Source organism: Anabas testudineus, chromosome 5 (assembly GCF_900324465.2).
Source record: "Anabas testudineus chromosome 5, fAnaTes1.2, whole genome shotgun sequence".
Lineage (NCBI taxonomy): Eukaryota > Metazoa > Chordata > Actinopteri > Anabantiformes > Anabantidae > Anabas > Anabas testudineus.
In genome coordinates, this window is record NC_046614.1 from 24,635,089 (window position 1) to 24,655,593 (window position 20,505).

Here is a 20,505-nt window from a genome sequence, read left to right on the forward strand (position 1 = left end):
GTACAGTACATATAATTTTCTTTATGTAGCTGTTTATTATTTATTGTTATCTTGTATCTTTGTGAATACTTCTGTAAAGCATCATGTAAAATGAATACTGTAGCAACTGGGGCGCTGTGGTTACTTCCTCCTGTGGGTGAAACAGGAAATAAACACTGGCTGAAAGAAGTTGAAGTAAAACTTTACAGTCGTCGCAGCACTTTGCTTTACAATAACTCTTCTAAAACCTCTTCAGAGATCAAGATGACGGACTGATGATGGTTCCTCTTCTCCTTCTGCTGTTTCTGAAAACTCAAATAACACGTTGTGAGAAAAACGGTGAGAAACTCAAACTTTGTTTCTTCTGCACCTGAACATCTTCCGAGTAAAGTGCGAAGTGAGTTATTCAGCTCAGAGATTCTCTGGACTGTGAGACCTCAGTCCTAGAGATGGGAAATTCGGTTCAAATAACTGACTCAGATCTGTAACTCTCGAACAGTAAATTGAACGAATCCTTTTGAGTCATTTCGTTCATTTTACAGCGGGTTGCTCTTTAACCCTCTAGTGGGCGATATAAAAATGGTCCCGGTTCTCAGACACTATATAGTGAAGACAACATGAATTGTTCAGCTGACAAATTATAATACACAAAATGCCACAAGCAATTCAAACCATGTCAAAACCTAGGAAAGCAAATACACACCACAATAAAGTGACCTGTGTTCTGCATCCTGCCTGATATTGTTGTTTAACAGACTTGGTAGCTGTCACGTTACAAATGAACGAGAGACCGATCTGCGAACTAGTTACCGCTGCCGCAGCCTGAACTGTGAACGATGAAGGAAACCGTGCAGTCCGAGTTGCTGTTCACATGACAGCTGGTAGAGGACGAGTGAAAGTAAAACTGATTTCGACAATTAGTGAGACTTTTGAAGCAAATCGTAAAAACAAGTTCCCTAAAATGTTGACATGGTGCATTTATTGTGTCCAAAACGTGACATTATTATTATTATTATTATTATTATTATTATTATTATTATTATTATTATTATTATTATTATGTTATTTTAATTACAAATTAAGTTTTATTATTTTATGGAAGAGAATAACACAATTCATATTTTGATATAATTTTCTAAAGTATTTATTTACGAACATAATTTACATTATTTACACAATAACACTACACACATCTACAAGATGATTCCATTAATAAATAATGTCTGGTGTCAGGTGACAAATAAATGAACGTCAGATATCAGACATCATTCATTTCCTTGTTTCTCAGTCCACAGCCCCGGAGCTGAGCTACAGCTGTCACATGACAAAAGAACGATCCGTAATGATCCGTATGAACGACTCATTAAAGAACTGTAGTGCTGCTGACACAGAGCCTGAGCAGCCTGGCTGTCACGTGACAAAAGAACGAGGACCTGAGTACAGACTCACAGTTGAAGAGATTAGTTCATATTGAACAAATCTTTCACGAACGAAACAATTCTACTCAACAAAGTCTATAATGTCCGAGTCCAGGTGAGAACACAGCAGGTAAAAGTCCGGACACTGACGGGGTGTTTCCTCTGAGCCGACCCGCACAGAACAAAGTTTAAACACTTAAAAACAGGTTTCTGTTGGATCGAACTTATTTCCTTCTTTCCTTAAGGAAAACTGAGTTAGTAACATTATTAGTTACATTAGTTTTCTAATCATAGAACTTTTTCCACTGAAACACTAAACAAACAGAAGTTATTTCCACTTTCGTCATTTCATCCTGTTCCTGTTTCTACACAGAAAGTTTTGTTCTGTAGTGAACTGAAAATATTTCAGTTATGTCTGTGGAGACTAGAAATTGAATAAATGTCTTTAATTTAAACTAAAAAGCAGAATATGTATATATTATCTGTAGATATGAATACAGTAGATGAGAAATTGGACTGATGCAGACTAATGTCTGTTTGTGAAAATACTGATTTCAACCTGTTTTTATCTTCCAGGATCAGAAGTCGTCACAGTGACTGAGAAAGAAGGAAGGGACGTCATTCTACCCTGTTCTCTCAGGACCAAGACGAGTGTTGAGTCCAAAATCTTTGACTGGAGGAAAGATGGACAGAAGGAGGTGTTCCGATACGATGCTGGTCTTCATGATAATAATGGTCTTGGAGGTCAAAATAAACAGTTCAGAGGACGAGTCTCATATTTTCAAGAAGAACTAAAGAACGGTAACGCCTCCATAATCATCAGAAGTATAACAACAGCAGACAGGGGAGTCTACACCTGTGATTTTCCACGTCTGCAGCCGAGACAGAAATTCTACATTAAGCTTATTGTTGGTGAGTGAATCATCAAACTGTTTTAACAGTTTCTGTTCATTTATGACCTTGTTTCCTGGCTCACTAAATATAATGTTACTTGACGACTTTACCTTGTTAAATGGTTAAATCTATTTATTGTACACTTCACAAAATCAAAACTACTTAGGAACGAGTCTAGAAACAGTCTTGAGGCTTCAAATGGTCATTATCAAACCACAATGATTAAAATACTAAAATTATAAAAACTAAGGACTAAATCAACATAAAAAACACACAGACACAACCAACAGAAGCTCCAGACCAAAGTCTTTACGAACACACTAACACGAAACAGCCTAAATCAAACCTTTGGCAGTTTCAGTCAGCCTTAGCAAACAAGAACACGTGGCAGAGCTGCTCACAAGCAAAGGGAAAGGCATCCATCGATGTTCCAGTTCCTAAAATAATAGATGAATGAGAAGGGGAAGTCCAGTTAATACTGAACAGGAATAACCACTTGGATGATGGAGAATCTTCACAGACATTGACCACATGTTGTTTCTCTCTATCTGTGCCTCCCTCGCTCCTCTTGCTCTCTGCTCTGAATACCTGGATCTGATTCTTGTGTGCTGGACTCATCCTTCTACAGCTCTCACACACTCGACAGGCCGTTCGTTCTGTCGCCTGTCGATCTTCTGATTACCAGATTACATTTTGCCTCCACAGTATTTTCTGTGTGAGTTTAATACGACCCGTTTACAGACTGACTTCTGTTTTTGTGAATAATCCTAGTTCATTACCTGTTCTGGCTTCTCTGCCACTCACAGCCTGACGCAGCTAACACATTCACAGTCAAGTAAAGAACATTCACAGTGAAACATTCAGACAATCTGTCATAAAAATATATGTCTCATTATGTGAATGTTCTTTATAATTCACTGTTTATGTTCACAGACGCCGTTTTAAAGCCGTGCGTCACCATACTCAGTGAAACTAAGGACGGGGTTCAGCTGCAGTGTGAGGTTGTGGGAACTTATCCAGGAATTAAATTGAAGATCGGTTGGCAGGACGGCTCTGGAAACAACCTCACTGAAAAAGAAATACAGAAGACAGAAAGAGGAGAAAGTTACATCCTCAACACTACTGTGACCAAGAGTGGCTATTACCGCTGTGTAGCCACACAGGAGGAAATCAAGCATCAGGTTTATACAGAGACATATGTTCCTGTTCATGGTGAGTTTCTCTGTATTTATATTTGTAGATTGAAATAAGTCCTGTTGTTCAAGTTATTTGTTTTAGATAAAACCGTTGAAAATGATTCAGATTTTGCTGAGACTGCACTTGATGAATCTACTGAGATCAGTGGAAGAATCAGAGGCTGTGGAGGGAAAAAACAGAAACAAGTGTTTGTAGTAAACTGAGATCAGAAAACAGTCATAATAACTCACTGTCAGATTCTTATCCACAACAGCTGCAAACCCATTTGGAATAATAGTCTTCCATGTATCAGACGTCAGACATGAGAATTGCAGTTTGTCTTTAAACCTCCTCACACATATTTCTGATGTTGACATTAGAGGGAGTCTGACAAACACTGTAATGTATGAAGTACCATCAAAATCCACAACAGCTTCCAAGGACAGACTGTAAACTCCACTTGAGACTGGAACAAACCAGTCGTCTGTGAAAGTTTGAGCAGTTTAAACCTGGATGTGGAAATGTCACCTGCCTGTTAATTGTCTAACATGTTTAGTTTTACATTTTAGCCTCAGAAACAGGACAGATGAAGACAAACTTCAGTGCAGAACACAGGTTAAGAATAGTAGTTAATAATTTTAATAAGCTGGTGTTTATCACAGCTCATGCAGAGGAACCAACATGAACCAAATGAGGTGGATTTAGACATTTTTGTGCCATAAGTGAAGATTAAAAAATCCTGAGAGTTCAGTTTTTATTATCAGTAACTGTGCAGATTAAGATCAGAGAGAGCTTCACTAACCACAGGTTCTGTTCTTGATCCACATTTACATTCTGAGTTTCACTTTTTTGTTTTAGGTGCTGAACAAAGAAAGACCACTCTGAGGGTTGTTGATGGTTTTCTGATTGGACTTGGAGTTGGACTTGGAGTTGGACTTGGAGTTGGATTCACAATATTTTTCTGTAGAAAACACAGCAAAACAGGTAAATTTTAAATTTGTTGTTACATAAAACAGTTGGTTTGTGTTTGACCTTTAACCCTAAAATCCTGGTTTAACTGTGGGGTCTCTGACTCCAGTTATCTAATTGATGATATTTAACCCATAAGAACCAATGGTAACACAGGTACCACCAACACTTCATGAAATGTGTTCCACATGGTCCATTTGCTTTGTTTCATATCCCAAATAATATTTCTAGTTTAACCTTTGACCTGGGTCAGTGCCAAATAAAAGATTATTTTTATAAATGTGGTTTTGTTTCCTTTTCTGCAGGTTCAGAGGAGACACAACACAAAAATGATCACAGTCTAAATAAGGACCCACCTGAGTCAATTCCACTGAGCTCATCCAATATGGGTCCGTTGGAGACGGTGACCTGAGCTCAATTTACAGTTATCTTCAAAGGTTTACATTCATCATTGTATTTACTTTGAGTAATTATTGAAGTGTCATGGTGTTAACATGGTATATTTGCTATATTGTATGTTTGTCATTTTTTCTTTCTTTAATTCTCTGCATGACCGCTGACACTTTCTTTGTGAAGAAAATAAAACTGGTGGATCACTGTGTTACTTCACCTCTCATCACAGTTAATACTGTGTAATTTTCACCTTATATAAACTATGCTAGTGTCTTACAGTATTATGAAGAGACTAAATGCCATTTCTGTCTTTTTTCCGTCATATTTTTCAACTTCATAAAATAAATAGTTTTATAGACATTTTCTGAGGGTAAGAAACAAACTTTAGACTTTTATTTAGAGATTGTTTTAGAAACAATCAAAAATAAGAACCAGTATAGTAGCTTGACATATACAATACTTGACATGACTGGTTCCTGGAATCAAACCTGTGAACTTGTTTGTTTCTGAGGCTACAAACATTTTATTGAACAGAGTCAAAAACCAGCAAAGTCACAACTGGGAAAAAACATATTACATTTTTTTCTGTCATTTATTAAAGATACAAAAAAGTTTAGTTAGAAGGAAAAGCAACAGCAAACAACAGACTTCTTCCCTGTGTTTAATTTGTCTTTGTAATTTACAGTAATGAAACAAATAGTTTGTCTGTGAGCAGGTTAATTGTTATAGAGCTCTGGAGCTGCTGCCAACACCTGTGATTTGGTTTAAGTATCAGGAACCAAAATATCAAATGACAACATTTAACTAAAACTTATGTACATTTTAGTCAAAAGATTAAATTTGAATCAAAACCTGGTTTTAGAATATACATAGAAATAAACATGATTTAATGGTGAAAGTTTTAAACAGCATTAAATTACTGGATAAATTCAGAAACAGTCGTTTTAATCAGAAATGTGTTTTCCCTATTAAACCTGCTCTCATCACACAGAATTTCTACTTATTTCAATATTGATGAGCTACAGTTTAGAGTCTAAACTACACATTTACACATCAAACTTTTAGGATTTAGACAAATAAGAAGTTCAGACATGGAAACATCTGTTTATTTGAAGGTTAGAAAACAAACTGAAGCTAATTAATGTCACTGACCTTGTTAAGTCAGCTGCTGTAGTAACCTGGAGATCAAGGCTAGAGGGGACTAAGTCCCCCAGAATGCATCTGTCTCCTGGTTCCCACCTGCTGAGCTCCTGACACAGTGTGAAGAGCTCAATGGTTCTTCTTTTACTCTGACACATCACTGAGGTGTTTTTCTAAATGAGTTTTCAGCTGTCACATAAAATAGTTGATTAAAGACAATATTTCCATCTGAAACATGCTGCTCCTGTTTTACTGCAGCAGAACCAGGAGAGGGCAGCGTAGAAACACAAACACATCAGAGTTCTGAGTTTTAACTTTCAACTTTTCTAAACCCAGTTTTTGCGTCAGTTTAATTGGTCAGTGCCACCTGAATAAAAAGGTGTTTTGTTGTTTATCAAAATCCATCTTGAAATAAGTATAACAAAAAAACAAAGTAAAACTAAAGTAGTGGCACTTCTTCACTTTAAGATACATGACACTATAACGTTCTCATTTCCTGACAGTCTTGTTGGTTTAGACGTCACATCTGCTGTTTTCTCAGTAACAGCATGGTGCAACCATCCGGTGGCTTACATACAGGCTGCAGGTGTGTCTGACAGATTCTGATAACTGAATCTGTTCAGTGCTGTGAAAAAATATTTGCCCCTGTCCTGATTATTATTTTGCACATTTGTCACACTTCATCAAACCAATTTTAATATTATATTATTATATTTTTTAGACATTCAGAGGTGGATTTGCTGATGCACATGTTTTGGATTACTGCCTTTGCTGTATAAGTGCGCTTGAGTTTGAGGTCATGAACTGATTCATCCTTCAGGATTATCTTTGTTAAATTTGTTGGATGATCTGAGCCATGTGACAATATACATAAAAATAAAACATTCTCACAGCTCTGTACCTCGTGATTTTGACAAGTGACTCTTTGCACCAGATTTCTGCTGCGAGGTGGATCAGCTGGTGTCTGTGTCAGAGCTTTAATTCAAATGAAAAACATTTTATTAGATATTATTTGACATACAGAGTTGAAACATTAAAACAACCTTCTGATTTGTTAAAGCTGTAGTCATCACATTTGATTTGATTGTAGTTGGCAGGATGTGGAGGGCATCGTCTCCTTCCTGCAGACCGAAGTGAAGTCTTATTTCTGAGAAACTGTTAACCACAGATGAAGACGTTCCTTTTGTTACTGTCTCTGATTGTTACTGTCTGACACCTCCAGTGTTGTTTTCCAAAGCTTAACTTTTAAATACAGCAGAGAAAACACAGAATTAACAAATCATAATTTCAATTAAAAAAAAAAACTTTATTTATATAATTGCTGATCTCCTATTTATACCTATTTTTTTTTTATCAGATTTTTCTTTCTACATTAAATAATGTGTCAGAATGTTTTAAGCTCAGGCTCAGTCCTGTCTCTCAGTGTTTTCATTTCCTTATTATGATATAGCAGACTGATAACTCATTTCTCTTGTGGCTCTTTACAGCTGCTCTTGCAGACGGTTACAAAAATTTGCTAAATAGAGTTGTGGTGCAGAACTGTACCCTCGACAGCCTCCCTCTGCCTCAGTGAACACTGATTCAAACCCTTTATTGGCAGCATTGAACTTGCATTTGTCAGTGAGCTGTGTGACTTTGTTTTCAGAGATTAATGTTTCTCTAAGTCTCAGCTGCTGCAACACCTGGAGAACTGTAAGGGTTCATTAAACATTATGATGAAGGATGAAAACTGGAAACTGAAGAAACCGAAAGTGTGGACGAGTTGGTGGCACAGTTAACCTTCCACTACATTTCCGTAACTGCTGATTGTGGAAGTGATTATTGTTCAGATGTGTTCTGTAGAGATGGAGCTTCTTCCTCTGCTGTGTCTCTGTCTCCTCTCTGTGTCTGGAACAACGTTTGCTGATGGAAACAGTAAGAACATCTTTATTTAAACGGATCAGATCAGACTGAATTTAATCAGCACAGATCGATATTAAAACAACGACATAAGAACATGTTTCTGATCACTTACACTTGTTTTAATCCCATTTGTGGTTTTTAACTGGCAGCAGGTGTGCAGGGGTCGTCTCCTTCCTCAGAGGAAGTTTAACTGGTTAAAGAAAGCATGTCAAACCTGATCAACACTGATCAATACTGAAATTTGGAATCTGATGTTTTGCTGAAATACCTGAAAGTTACCAAAGGTTTTGTCAATCTATTATTATTATTATTATTATTATTATTATTATTATTATTATTATTATTATTATTATGTAACATGGTGGACAGGAGTCAGTCTGTCTCATCAGCTGCAGGTTCTGATAGAAACGTGTTCTGACTGGGAATTCTGGGAATGTTGCTGCTTCCAATCTGTGCCTTATCTGAGCTGCCAAAGTAAGACAGACTGATCTTGTTAGACACCAGAAACAAATGGCAAATTGTGTAATTTGTGCTGTCAATTTAGTAATCTGTTCCACCTCCCAGGGACCGTATCCTAATAGTGCTTTTAACTAACTTCATGGTTACCTAACTTTCATAATAATACACCATAATAATACTTTATTAGATATTATTTGACACACAGAGTTGAAACAGCGACATTAAAACAACCTTCTGATTAGTTAGAGCTGGGGTCATTACAGTTTTTATCATTTCTGTTTGGCAGGATGTGGAGGGCAACATCTCGTCTTATTTCTGAGAAACTCTTCTTAACCACAGACAAAGATGTATTTTACTCTCTCTGTTGTCCAGATCTTGATTGTATTGTAACTTCACACTTATAATAAAAAGTGATGTTGGAAAATAATTAGAAATCTTCAAATTATTTTCCAAAGCATGATGTTCTCATAGTTAACAAATAACCCTCACAATGAAAACATACATCATCTTGACTGCTTGTCCTCTTTCGGTTTGTGGGCAGTCAAGGGGTCACTAGGAAGATGCGTGGTTCACCCTGGACAGGTCATCAGACAGCTGAAAACAGAGACTGACAACCATTCACACATACCATGCAATCTGTAGTCTGTTGGTGCTCGTACCTGTAGGAAACATTTTTTACATTAATTAACACATTTTATCTTCCAGAGCGACCAGTCATCATGGTGAAAGAAGGGAAAGATGCGACTCTACCCTGTTCCTTTCCTGAAAAAAGGAAAGAGCCATTCAGGTGGATGAAAGAAGGTCAGGAGCTTGTGTATAAGTATCATGAGACTGGGTCACCAGACCAAGATCCGCAGTTCCTTGGTCGTGTTTCACATTTTAGTAGTGAACTGAAGAAAGGCAACGCCTCCATAATCATCAGAAATACCAAACTGTCTGACAGTGGACACTACACCTGTGAATTCCCATATATTCGCCAAACATTCAGCATTCAGCTTCTGGTTGGTGAGTAAAACACCTGCTTATTAACTAAATGCACTAGTTTAAGAGTTGTTGTTTAAAAATCTGGGGAAAAAAAACACATCTGAAATCACTCACTCTGCGTTACAGTTGATGGTAACACACACGTTTATCAATTCAATCACAATATCAATAACAACACGTGGTTTCACCCTGGACAGGTCACCAGACCAACACAGCTGAAGCACATATGAGGAATTTAGAGTCACTGGTTAACCTACATTTCATACTACATGTCTTTGGATGGTAGGAGGAAGTAAAGAGTACAGGGAGGTAAAACAAAACAGACGTGACGAGAACATGTCAATGAAATTATTTAGAAAATGATCAATTTCTTTACTTTAAAAATGGTGCTGTCCTGTTTATAAGATTTATTGTGCGTCAACAATGCAGTTGTAAAGATGTGGTTTACAGAAAAAGACTCAACAACTGTGTCAAGAAAAAATGGAAAAATGTGGATTTTATTAATTATTACTAATTTAATTTGCTGTTATTTACAGTTACTCCTACAGACAGTTGATTCATATGAAAGATTCATGATACAGAGTTGTGGTTCACATTCAGGTTCATGTGTCACTATTTCGTCAGATATTAAATCAGCTGAGAGGGTACAGTTCAGTACAGTAGAGTACAGAGTACCGTGTTCACCCAAGTGGATTGCTAGTCCTGTTCATTTCAAATAAATTTGAAAGGTTTTATAGTTAAAAATAAAATGAAAAATAAATTAAATATCACCTGTTCATGAAGAACAAACGTACAAATATTTGAAAATTGTAGAAAAGCAATACAAAAATAGTTTCCTTCTTATCCAGGACTGGTCAGTTTGTACCTTAGGCCATCACACAACTGTTTACATGAACTACATGGCTAATAGTTTTACACACAAATGAGTGGATTTTGCCAAAGATGGACATCAGAAAATGTCTCAAATCACCTTCTGCCAACAGAGCAGGTGGTGCAGGGATAAAGTCCAAGGTACTGATGGTGGTGGTGATTTTAAATCAGCTTTCTTTAGGAGGGGATGATAGTAGCTTTGGTAGTTTTACAGAGAAAAGTCCAGTTGGACTTTTCCTTTCTTTGTACAAAATGTTTTTATTAGCCAATATACCAACAACAATACTACAAAAAGCCAAGTACACGAGCCCTGAAAGACTAAATGAGTTACTGGAGTACACGAACAACTTAATAACCGAGGACATGTGATTCAAATTGGGTCAGTCAGTGGTACATGATTAAAGTCGACATGAACAGAGCCATATTAGTGCACCATGTCAGTGAGAACTGCGAGGCTCCAGAGAGCCTGCTGGCGACTTCAGAGAGAGAAAGGCGATGCAGAGTCGCTGACAAATGTTCTATTAAGAGATACTGGAGTCCTCTATGTCAATATTTGTAGGCTTATTTGCCAGATATGAATGACAAATCCCAAATGTCTTAGTCATTAGCTACATTTAGTGATAATACACACCGTGTCTGTAGAAAGTGATGTGGAGACAGCCTGCCAAGGAGCATCACCGCAGCATGATGCTGCCACCACCATGTTTCATAATCGGGATGGTGTGTTTCTGGTGATGTTCAGTGTTTGGTGTGAGTCAAACATAGCGTCTTGTCTGATGGACAAAAAGCAACATTTTGGTTTCATCAGACCAAATAACCATCTTCCACTGGACCATGGAGTCTTTCACATGCCTATTGGACTCAAGTTGTGATTTAACATGAGCTTTCTCCTTGGCACTCTCCTCTAAAGCTTTGACTGGGGAAGAACCCGGTCAACACTTGGGATGAATTATTTTGTATAGGCACTGTATAATTTGGTGGTGCGGGAGCAGGCACTGTCTCTATAGGGTTATGGTAGTTTTTGGGGGGTGACGACTAAGGAAGCTGCAGAGAGGTGTGTAAGACTGTGTCTCCACTTTCTGGGTTCCACTCTGAGATGTCAGGGTTTAGGTCGTCTAATAAACTCAGCCTTATTTCTAGAGAGTAGAGATGCACCATCTAAAGTGGGATGGATGCCGTATGTTCTAATCAGCCCAGCTTTAGGTTGATTAGAAGAACCCAACAATTTTCCATGTTGCCCCCGTTGTAAACAGTGCATCTGACTGTATGAAAAGAAAAATGGTTGAATGCACTTTGGGATTTTGATGTTGCAGAATCAGGGTCGAGCTGCTCTGGGAAGAGGAAACAAGAATCTCTGTGGATCTGAAGTTGAATCAACAGTTGGACAAAGCAACAGATGAAAAGACCAAACTCATAAGACTGTTTTACAGTTTTGTTGATGCTGTACATGGGGTTGGTGTTTTGGTGGGAGCAGTGGCAGCTTTAAAACCAGAGGGTTCAAGACGTCTTCTACAGCTGTCAGGCACCAAAGTTATAGAATCAGAGCTTACAGTAGGTTAATAAGATGAAAATGCTGCTGCACCATGAGATGGGAAGGGGACAGTAGACAACTTCACTAAGTTACTGTGATCCACATTTTCACACATCTAAACTTGTTTAATATCACAAAAATACCAAAACCCTGACTCTTCTTCACTGTAGATCTGTTTGTAGATCAGAGAAAAAAATGTTTTCACTGAAGCTGAAGCTATAAAAATTGTGAATGAAGGTAAAAATGTTAGGATTAGATTTTTTTCTACTTACTCAAAATCAACTTGGCACTAGCGTGAGACTCAAAATATTATTATAACAGCTAATGACCTAATGTCTGTCGAAACTGATCAACACATGATTTTATCTTCCAGAGAGAGTGGTCATCATGGTAAAAGAAGGGAGCGAGGCGACTCTACCCTGTTCCATCAGAGGCATCAGTGGGAAGCAGTCATTTAGGTGGATTAAAGATGGTCTGAAGCTGTATGATTATCAAACAACAAGTCAGGTTTCGCAGTTACATGGTCGTGTTATACATTTTGAAAGTGAAGTGAAGAAAGGCAACGCCTCCATAATCATCAAAAATACCAAACTGTCTGACAGTGGACACTACACCTGTGAATTCCCATATATTCGCCAAACATTCAACATTCAGCTTCTGGTTGGTGAGTACTTTAATAAAACACCTGCTAATTATCTGAAGACACTAGTTTAAGAGTTGTTGTTGGACTTTTGCCAAAACGTGAAAACATCTGGAGAAAAACACATCTGGAATAATTCACTCTGTGTCAAACACAGTTGATGTTTGTGTCACGTTACAGATTTCATCATTAGTATTTGATCAGTTTTAAAGTCTGAGTATGTCCACTTAGATTTAATCTCTTCTGATTCTTTGACTGTAAATTCTTCAGTTTGCCTCAGTCAAACTACATTTCAGTTAATCTGCTAATCCCACACGTTATAATTATGGGGAGACTGGATCTGACAAATGATGTCATTTACCTGAATCTGTGTGTTTTGCATCTGTCTAGATAAAACCTTCTCAACGAGACTGAACGTCTTTCATCAGGTCATCGTCTCGCCTCACTCCGAGAAACTCTTCTTAACCACAGAGAAAGATGTTTCTTTTTTAATCTCCTTGTGTGTTGTCCACATTTAGATTTAGATTTTTTTCTCCAAATCAATGATGCTAACATACAACAGAAGAAACACAATTATCAATTTAATAACAATGTCAATTACAACAATCTGTCCACCTGAACCACACATGGTTTCACCCTGGACAGGTCACCAGACCATCACAGCTGATAGAGGCAAACACTCACACTATCTACTGTTCACATGTAAAACATCTTCCTCCATTATTGTGCTCGGTTTTTGTTCTGTTTTAGTGACAAACTGTGTCTGTGCTGCTGTAAAATTATGTTGTTACTGTGAACACTTTCTTATATTAATTAAACTTTTATTGATATAATCTAACATGCTCCTTATTTTTAGGAATAACAAACCTACTGCAGTGATTTTTGTGATGAGATTTTTTAGTTGGTTAAATAAAGAATCACAGTAAATTAACAGGATCTGACTGAACAAACCTTAAGATTCACATTTTGACTGAACTCAATTTTACATCTAAACTTGTTTTTTATCACAAAAATACTAAAACCTGACAGTTTCCAAACGTCTTCACTGTAGATTTGTTTCATGAGTCAGAATAAAGTGAAAATACTAGGATTTGTTATACTCACTCAAAATCCAGTTGGCACCAGCATTGTTATAACAACTAATGACCTCATGCTGTCTAAACTGATCAACACATGATTTTATTTTCCAGAGCGAGTGGTCATCATGGTGAAAGAAGGGAGCGAGGCGACTCTACCCTGTTATATTGGTGGCATCAGTAGGAAGCAGCCATTTAGGTGGATGAAGGATGGTCAGGAGAGTGTGTATGAGTGGGATGACACTAATTCATTACATCAAGGTCCGCAGTTTTTTGGTCGTGTCTCACATTCTGACAGTGAACTGAAGAAAGGCAACGCCTCCATAATCCTCAAAAACACCAAACTGTCCGACAGTGGACACTACACCTGTACTTTTTCTCAACAAACATTCAACATGCAGCTTCTGGTTGGTGAGTACTTTGATTCAAGATTCCAGACTTCAGTGCACAAACAGACAGACAGGCTTATAGAAGGTCAAGTAAAAAAGAGGTAAAGAGGGGTTATTGCACATTATTCACATTTTATATTTGCCTGCAACCTCGCTGTGGCAGGAAATAGCTGTTGTATAACTGAGGTTGTAGGTGCAGTGTTTGTTTGTTTTATCCTTTTATTGACTTTATAAATCAATCACGGTCAATAAAAGTTGGCGACTTTGACAAAAACAATTCACAAACATACCTCATTAATATCAAAGTGAAACAGGTTTCTACAAGTTGTAGATGCAGCTTTGGCTGCAACCACAGCACAGAGTCTGTGTGGATAGGTCTCAGTGAGGCTTGCACATCTGGACACTGGAATTTTTGCCATTCTTTTTAGTAAAACTGCTCAAGCTCTGTCAGGTGGTGTGGGGATCGGGTGTGAACAGCCCTTTTCACGTCCATCCACAAATTCTCTAATGGACTGAGGTCTGGACTTTGACTCGGCCACTTCAGAACTTCCTCCTCTTTCTCGGTTAACTATTTCTGTGTAAAATCTTCTCCTAAACCGCAATTGTCTTGCAGACTGAATAAGATTGTCCTCCAGGATTGTCCTATATTTTGCTGCATTCTTCTTACCCTCTGCCTTAACAAGTCCAGGGCCGGCTGCCGAGAAGCATCCCCACAGCATGATGCTGCCACCACCATGTTGTGCAGTGTTTGGTGTGCCCCATAGCGTGTTATGGACAAAAAGAACCATTTTGATCTCATCAGACCAAAGAGCCCTCTTCCACTAGTCTTTCACACGTCTAGTGGAGAACTTAATTTATTGACAATACTTTTCACTTTGACGTTAAATTATTTTTCTGAAATGGTTTTGACGAAGTCGCCACTGACTCACTCTGCATCAAACACAGTTGATGATTGTTGATGTTCGCTGATTTCATCAGTAGAATTTTAAAATCAGAGTTTGTCCACTTATATTTAATCTCTTTGACTGTGAATTCTTTTTTTTTTGCTTTAAACAAACTACTGTTAATATTTAACACTTCTCTTAAACATCTCTGATGTTGGAATTTTTAAAACCCTGCATTACATCATTTTCAAAAATAAGTCTTTCCAGTACGCTTCCTACTGGTCACCACCCACCACACCATGTAGTCTTTGCCAAAATCACTCAGGCAATAAAGGTAATGAACTAGTTTATCTTAAGCAACAGACTGATTGATACTGACTTTATTGCTTTTGTGTTTTTCTTCTTTCATGAACAAACCATATTACACAACCTAAGAAGAGCTGAACAACAACCAAAAAAAACAACAAGTTCCAAGATTAAATTTCTGATTCATTCATAAGCTGCTGTTGTCTTTACAGGTGACATTTCAAAGGTGTCCATCAGGGCACTGAATCAAACAAAGAACATGGCTGTGCTGCAGTGTGAGGTGGAAGCTGACTTTCTGAAACCCCGTATAGAGTGGGAGGACAGTGATGGAAACATCCTTCCTGCTGAAGAACCACACATCACAAGAATTAAAAGCCACTACAGCATCACCGTCCAAGTTGTTGTGACAAAGACCAACAACTATCACTGTGTAGCCGAACAGGAGGAAATCAGCCATGAGATGAAAGCGGAAACCTACGTGTTCGTCCTTGATGAGCTCGGTGAGTAGATTTACTGTGTTTCAATGTGATTAGTTTAAAGAATGAATTTAATGTTTGGTCGGAGAATGCAAAGTGAGTTTGTTCAAAGCTACTGAACTTTCTCCTACTGGTGTTTAAATGCACAAATTGTGTTTGTTTCATTTGCACTATGAGCTATAATCAATGTGCTGTGAACGATGAATAACTTTAATTACTTTTTTGTCCTGCGTTTTAGACGAATGGAGATCTCCCCCATCCTGGAGGGAGATCCTCATCATCTGTGCTTTTGGGTGTCTCCTTATTGGGCTTCTATGCTGCAAGAAATGCTGCAGGAGAGGTAAGTTTAAAAAAAAGTAATCACAAAATGAATTGTTGTTACTATGTCATGTTGAATGTTTTTAGTTTTCTTGACTTCATCTATGTTATTATAATAAAATCAGTTTCAGAACTGAACGTTTGAAGTTTCTATTTGAACCAGCTCATCACTCTGATTTCAGATAGAACCATTATTATTATTATTATTATTATTAACAGCTCAGATATTTAGTTAATTCTGTAGTTTAGTTGACAACAGCAGGTGAAGTTTAAATGTTTCTAAATTCATCAAGGTCATAATTACTGATCAGGTACAAACTGACCTGTTACGATTTCTGCCTCATCCCAGTTCAGATGGTTTTGTTTCTGTCTCCTCCCTGTTCTCACCTGGTCTCACCTGTTCTCACCTGTTCTCACCTGTTCTCACCTGGTCTCACCTGTTCTCACCTGTTCTCACCTGGTCTCACCTGGTGTCACTCATGCTTTCCAGCCACTTCCTGATGCCCATATTTGGACTACCTTGTCCTCCCCTCAGTCCCCTGTCTGTCACCAGGTTGTTGTACCTTTCATTTCTTGGACTCACTTAAACTCACCATCTTGAACTGCTACTCAGCACCTGCTCTGTTTCCCATTCTACTTTTTGTTCCACCCTGGACTTTCCTTTACTTTACTGGACTTAGTTCTTCTGCTTGTGAGTTGTTTTCCGGGCTTTGCAGCGATGTTCTGTTAGTTTGTATTTTACCTGCGTCAGTGCAGTGGTTTTGTTTGTTTGTTCTCCACCGTTTTTCGGGGATTTCTCCAGACCAGGATGACTTAATAAACCATACAGATGTTAAACCAGTGATCTTATCTACAGCTGATACAACCTGTGTTATCAGTGATCTGCTTTGTTTTTTATACACATCTCATTGAATCTTCAGGACCACAGTATCATGTTAACACAGAGAACCCTTGAGCCCACAACCCAGTCCTGCTACAAGGTGATTAAAACAAATGCACCCTTCATGATGCTAACAGACAATATAAATATGGAGCAGAGTTCAGTAATCACATCACATCTTATGATAAAACACCAACTTGTCATACGAGCACAAATTAATTATTTAGTTTTGAGGCAGTAAGTGAATCTAACGGTATTTTACACAGTGCTGCTTTTAGTCTGTCACTTATTTTATAGCAGGTTCCAGTTTTACACTTCGGACCTCTTGACTTAGATTACTCTGTTTAGCCCAGATTTAAACCTTCATTTCTGATCTAAACTGTGTGTCTGCCTCTCTTTTTTTCTTTATCCATGTTTCTTCTCTCCTCTTTTATTCACCTTATTTTTTGAAACCCTCTGAAAAATCTCACAGTACATCAAGTCACAACCTACATAGACACATAAAGTGTTATTGGAGTTGTTGCAGCTTAATAATATAATGTCTTAATAATCTTAAATCTTAATAATCTAACTATTTTCTTATAATGCCAGAAGGTTATTTGCAATAATAAACTTTTGATTTAGCATCATTGTTAACTAAATAACATTATTTACAGGGTCTGGTGCGAACAGCAGAGCTGCTGAAGCTGTTCCACTGAGAGGCAGGAATCCGGGTGGGATCTGAGCCGACTTGTGGCACAGGGACACTTGAAAATGTGTGAATCTGTCCTTTAAGCATGTTTCATGATTCCAGTCTCATATCTTTATGTTTGCACGTCTCTACATATTCGTTTTATTTAAGCTGAACCAGTGTCTTAGAGAATTTCATAGAGACTCTGGTCATGTTCTAATAAATATGTTACCTCCTGTTTGAACCTCTGTCTGTGAATAAACAAACTGCTTGTTTGATGTTTTTTTTTATTATTTGTCCCAACTGAGAGGAAACGTATTTAGTTTATTTCATTAGCTGTAAATAAACAGTTCAGTGAGAAAGTATGAACATGGAAAACAATAAACAAACTTTGTTCCTGTGTTTAATTTGTTTTGTTTTGTTTTTTGTAATTTACAGAAACAAATCTTTTACAGTCGTCATGTGAAGTCTGTGAGCAGGTTAAATATTGTAGAGCTCTGGACCTGCTGCCAACATCTGTGATTTGGTTTTAGTACCAGAAACCAAAATGAGCTGGGAACAACCCAAACACAGGTAGACGAGACAGGACGGCAGAGAAAAGTAAAATAACAGTTTATTTCTAATGTACAGGTTGTTCAGTAAATCCACCTGGAGCCATTGTTCACCTGTTATAATAATAAAAACTGTTCCTCAGGTTTTCACTGTGGAACGTTTATTCAGATTATTTCAAAGTTAAACTCTTTGTGGTTTATGGGATTATTAAGACGGTCCCACAGTTAATATAGAACTACGTTACCCAGAATGCACCTGTCCCCTGGTTCCCACCTGACACAGTGTGAAGAGCTGAATGGTTCCCAGAGTTCAGATGCTGCTAGTTGCTGAGTTTCTGTTTGTTTATTTGTAACATTCATGACTTTATTTGTTTTATTGTCACTCAGAGTTTTGTTTAATGTTGATTAAATTAGTGATTACATTAATTAGCATGATGCTAACTCCAGTAGCAACCAGCTGTTGTCACATGTTTATTTCTCTTATATGAACATGTTAGATTATGATTATCTGTCCCATTACTTAATGTCACCTCACCTGTTGTCAGGTTGTATTTGTGTTTTCTTTATTGACCACAGACCTCTGTACCACTTTAATCCTCTCACACTGAGCAGTTCATGTAGAAGAAAACTTCCTTTAGTGTTTTGGTTCAAACTGAATGTGAAGAATCCACTTTTTATACTAAATAATACGTTTTTCTCCTTTGTTGTTTCCTGTACAGTGACGCTCTCTGAGCTGCAGTGGAGAAACAGTAATAAAGACAGTTTTACTTTAAAACCTTTAGGATTATTGAATATTATTAATTAGTAGGAAAACATTTAATTAAATAAATCACTATATGTAGCACTGAACTGATTCATTACTCACAGGTAATATTTGAACTCTGTTTTATTATTTTAGTGAAAACTGGTTCAAACTGAATGTGAATTTCCTGTGAACCTTCCTGTGCTGCATGGAGCAGCATGAAGTGTTTACTGGACGTCCTGGTTCTGGGAACTCAGACCTGGACTCAGTCCAAGTCACTGAGGGAGCCTGTCCTTCAAAGTAAAAACATTATATTTTTCCCCATGAGCTCCAAATGTTAAATGAAGATTATTAAATAATAAAACTGTCTTAAAGTACTTCTGTCTTTTAACTGTAGATGTTTTAAGTGCCATATATAATATAAAGTATGATCAAAAACATTTATAAACATTTAACTTTGTTTCTTTAACCCTGTGAATCAAAGGACTCATATAAAAACCATCCATTTACCACTTCTCTCTCTTTGTCCAACAAACACAGTCCAGTGAAAGCTGAAGTACAGAGATTGTGTTTCACCCACAGATAAACACACATCTTTTATTTTTGTTTCTCCTCAGTGGAGCTCATTGTGCTGGATCTGAGCTCAGAGAAGAAGCAAAGAGGGAACACAAAACTGAAACAGTCGCCCACTTGTTCCTCCTCCTCACTTTCTCTGATGTGTTGAGTTTGTTTCTCTTGATTTTATTTGTTATGGAGTTTTATAACATCACTGTAAATATGAACAATTAACATCCAAACACAAACTTCGGTTTGTGAGCTTCTCATTAAAATCTATCAGAGCTGAAAATATTCTCACATATAAAAACCATCATCATCAGAAATGACCGTTATTTATTCATATTAAAGTACAAAGACAGATAAATATGGTACACTTGGAGTATACTGTACAGTTAGATACCTGTGTGTAGTAATATATGTAGTACTGAACTTATTCATTACTCACAGTTAATAGTTGAACTTTGATTTATTATATTAGTGAAAACGGATCCAAATTAAATCTGAATGTCACATGAACTTTCCTGTGCTGCATGGAGCAGCATGAAATGTTTACTGGACGTCCTGATTCTGGAAACTCAGACCTGGACTCAGTCTGACTCACTGAGGGAGCCTGTCTTTCAAAGTAAAAGCCTGGCTTTTCTTCTTATTCAATAATAAAACTGTCTTAAAGCACTAAAGTACTTCAGTCTTTTAACTGTAGATGTTTTAAAATGCCCACATTATTCATTAATATGTTTGAAGTGCAACAACAGCTGAAGGACAGAGATTCATTTTCTACTCAGACAAATTACAGATGATAAAAACAGGATTTTGTTGTTTCAGTGAGATTATTGAAAACTGCTGACTCCCTAAGCCTTATTTTAATCTGAAGCACATGAACATCTATTTAGTCTATACAGGTGATCCTCAAGAGGGTCCCTGGAGCCCAGGATCCAGCTAAGAGTGGGCAAGAGGAAGGGTTCACCTGGACAGGTGACACAGGGACTAACAACCAGTCACACTCACACACAAGGAAAAGCAAATACAGCCTAGAGTCTGAGTGTCCCATGAAAACAAATATAAGTATAGCATAAATAATTAAATAAGAACAGAGTAGTGAGACTTTAATAAACAGTAGACATTTTCAGCATTCGGCACTTTACAGAGAGCAAACAGACAGAAACATCGAAAAGGAAAACGGAGGGTAGTGGTGATGTTGAACTCTGTGTTCTGTTATTTTGTCCAGCTCATCTCCATCAGTGGTGTTCGGCTAAAACACAGAAACAGTTGAACAAACGGTGTCAGTGTCAGTGCCAGTCAG

The 20,505-nt window shown here is 37.5% G+C and overlaps 2 protein-coding genes across 4 annotated transcripts; both read left to right on the forward strand.

The window, feature by feature from the left end:
- Positions 1-133: 133 nt before the first annotated feature.
- Positions 134-5,072, forward strand: LOC113154786 (CD276 antigen homolog). Its single transcript, XM_026349165.1, has 5 exons — positions 134-318; positions 1,974-2,309; positions 3,225-3,503; positions 4,326-4,451; positions 4,742-5,072. Exons 1-5 carry the CDS (start codon positions 255-257, stop codon positions 4,846-4,848), a joined length of 912 nt encoding a protein of 303 aa, XP_026204950.1. The 5' UTR covers positions 134-254; the 3' UTR covers positions 4,849-5,072.
- Positions 5,073-7,480: 2,408 nt separating this feature from the next.
- Positions 7,481-17,756, forward strand: LOC113154781 (butyrophilin subfamily 1 member A1-like). Of its 3 annotated transcripts, XM_026349158.2 has the most exons (8): positions 7,481-7,883; positions 9,036-9,335; positions 12,089-12,379; positions 13,546-13,842; positions 15,223-15,510; positions 15,725-15,826; positions 16,725-16,784; positions 17,341-17,425. In XM_026349158.2, the coding sequence occupies exons 1-7, from the start codon at positions 7,799-7,801 to the stop codon at positions 16,757-16,759; spliced, it is 1,398 nt and encodes a 465-aa protein (XP_026204943.1). In that variant the 5' UTR covers positions 7,481-7,798; the 3' UTR covers positions 16,760-16,784; positions 17,341-17,425. The 3 variants fall into 3 exon arrangements, with proteins under 3 accessions (XP_026204943.1, XP_026204942.1, XP_026204944.1); XM_026349157.1 differs by lacking the exon at positions 16,725-16,784 and having other exon boundaries at positions 7,482-7,883; positions 17,341-17,756; XM_026349159.1 differs by lacking the exons at positions 12,089-12,379; positions 16,725-16,784 and having other exon boundaries at positions 7,482-7,883; positions 17,341-17,756.
- The last annotated feature ends 2,749 nt before the right edge of the window (positions 17,757-20,505 follow it).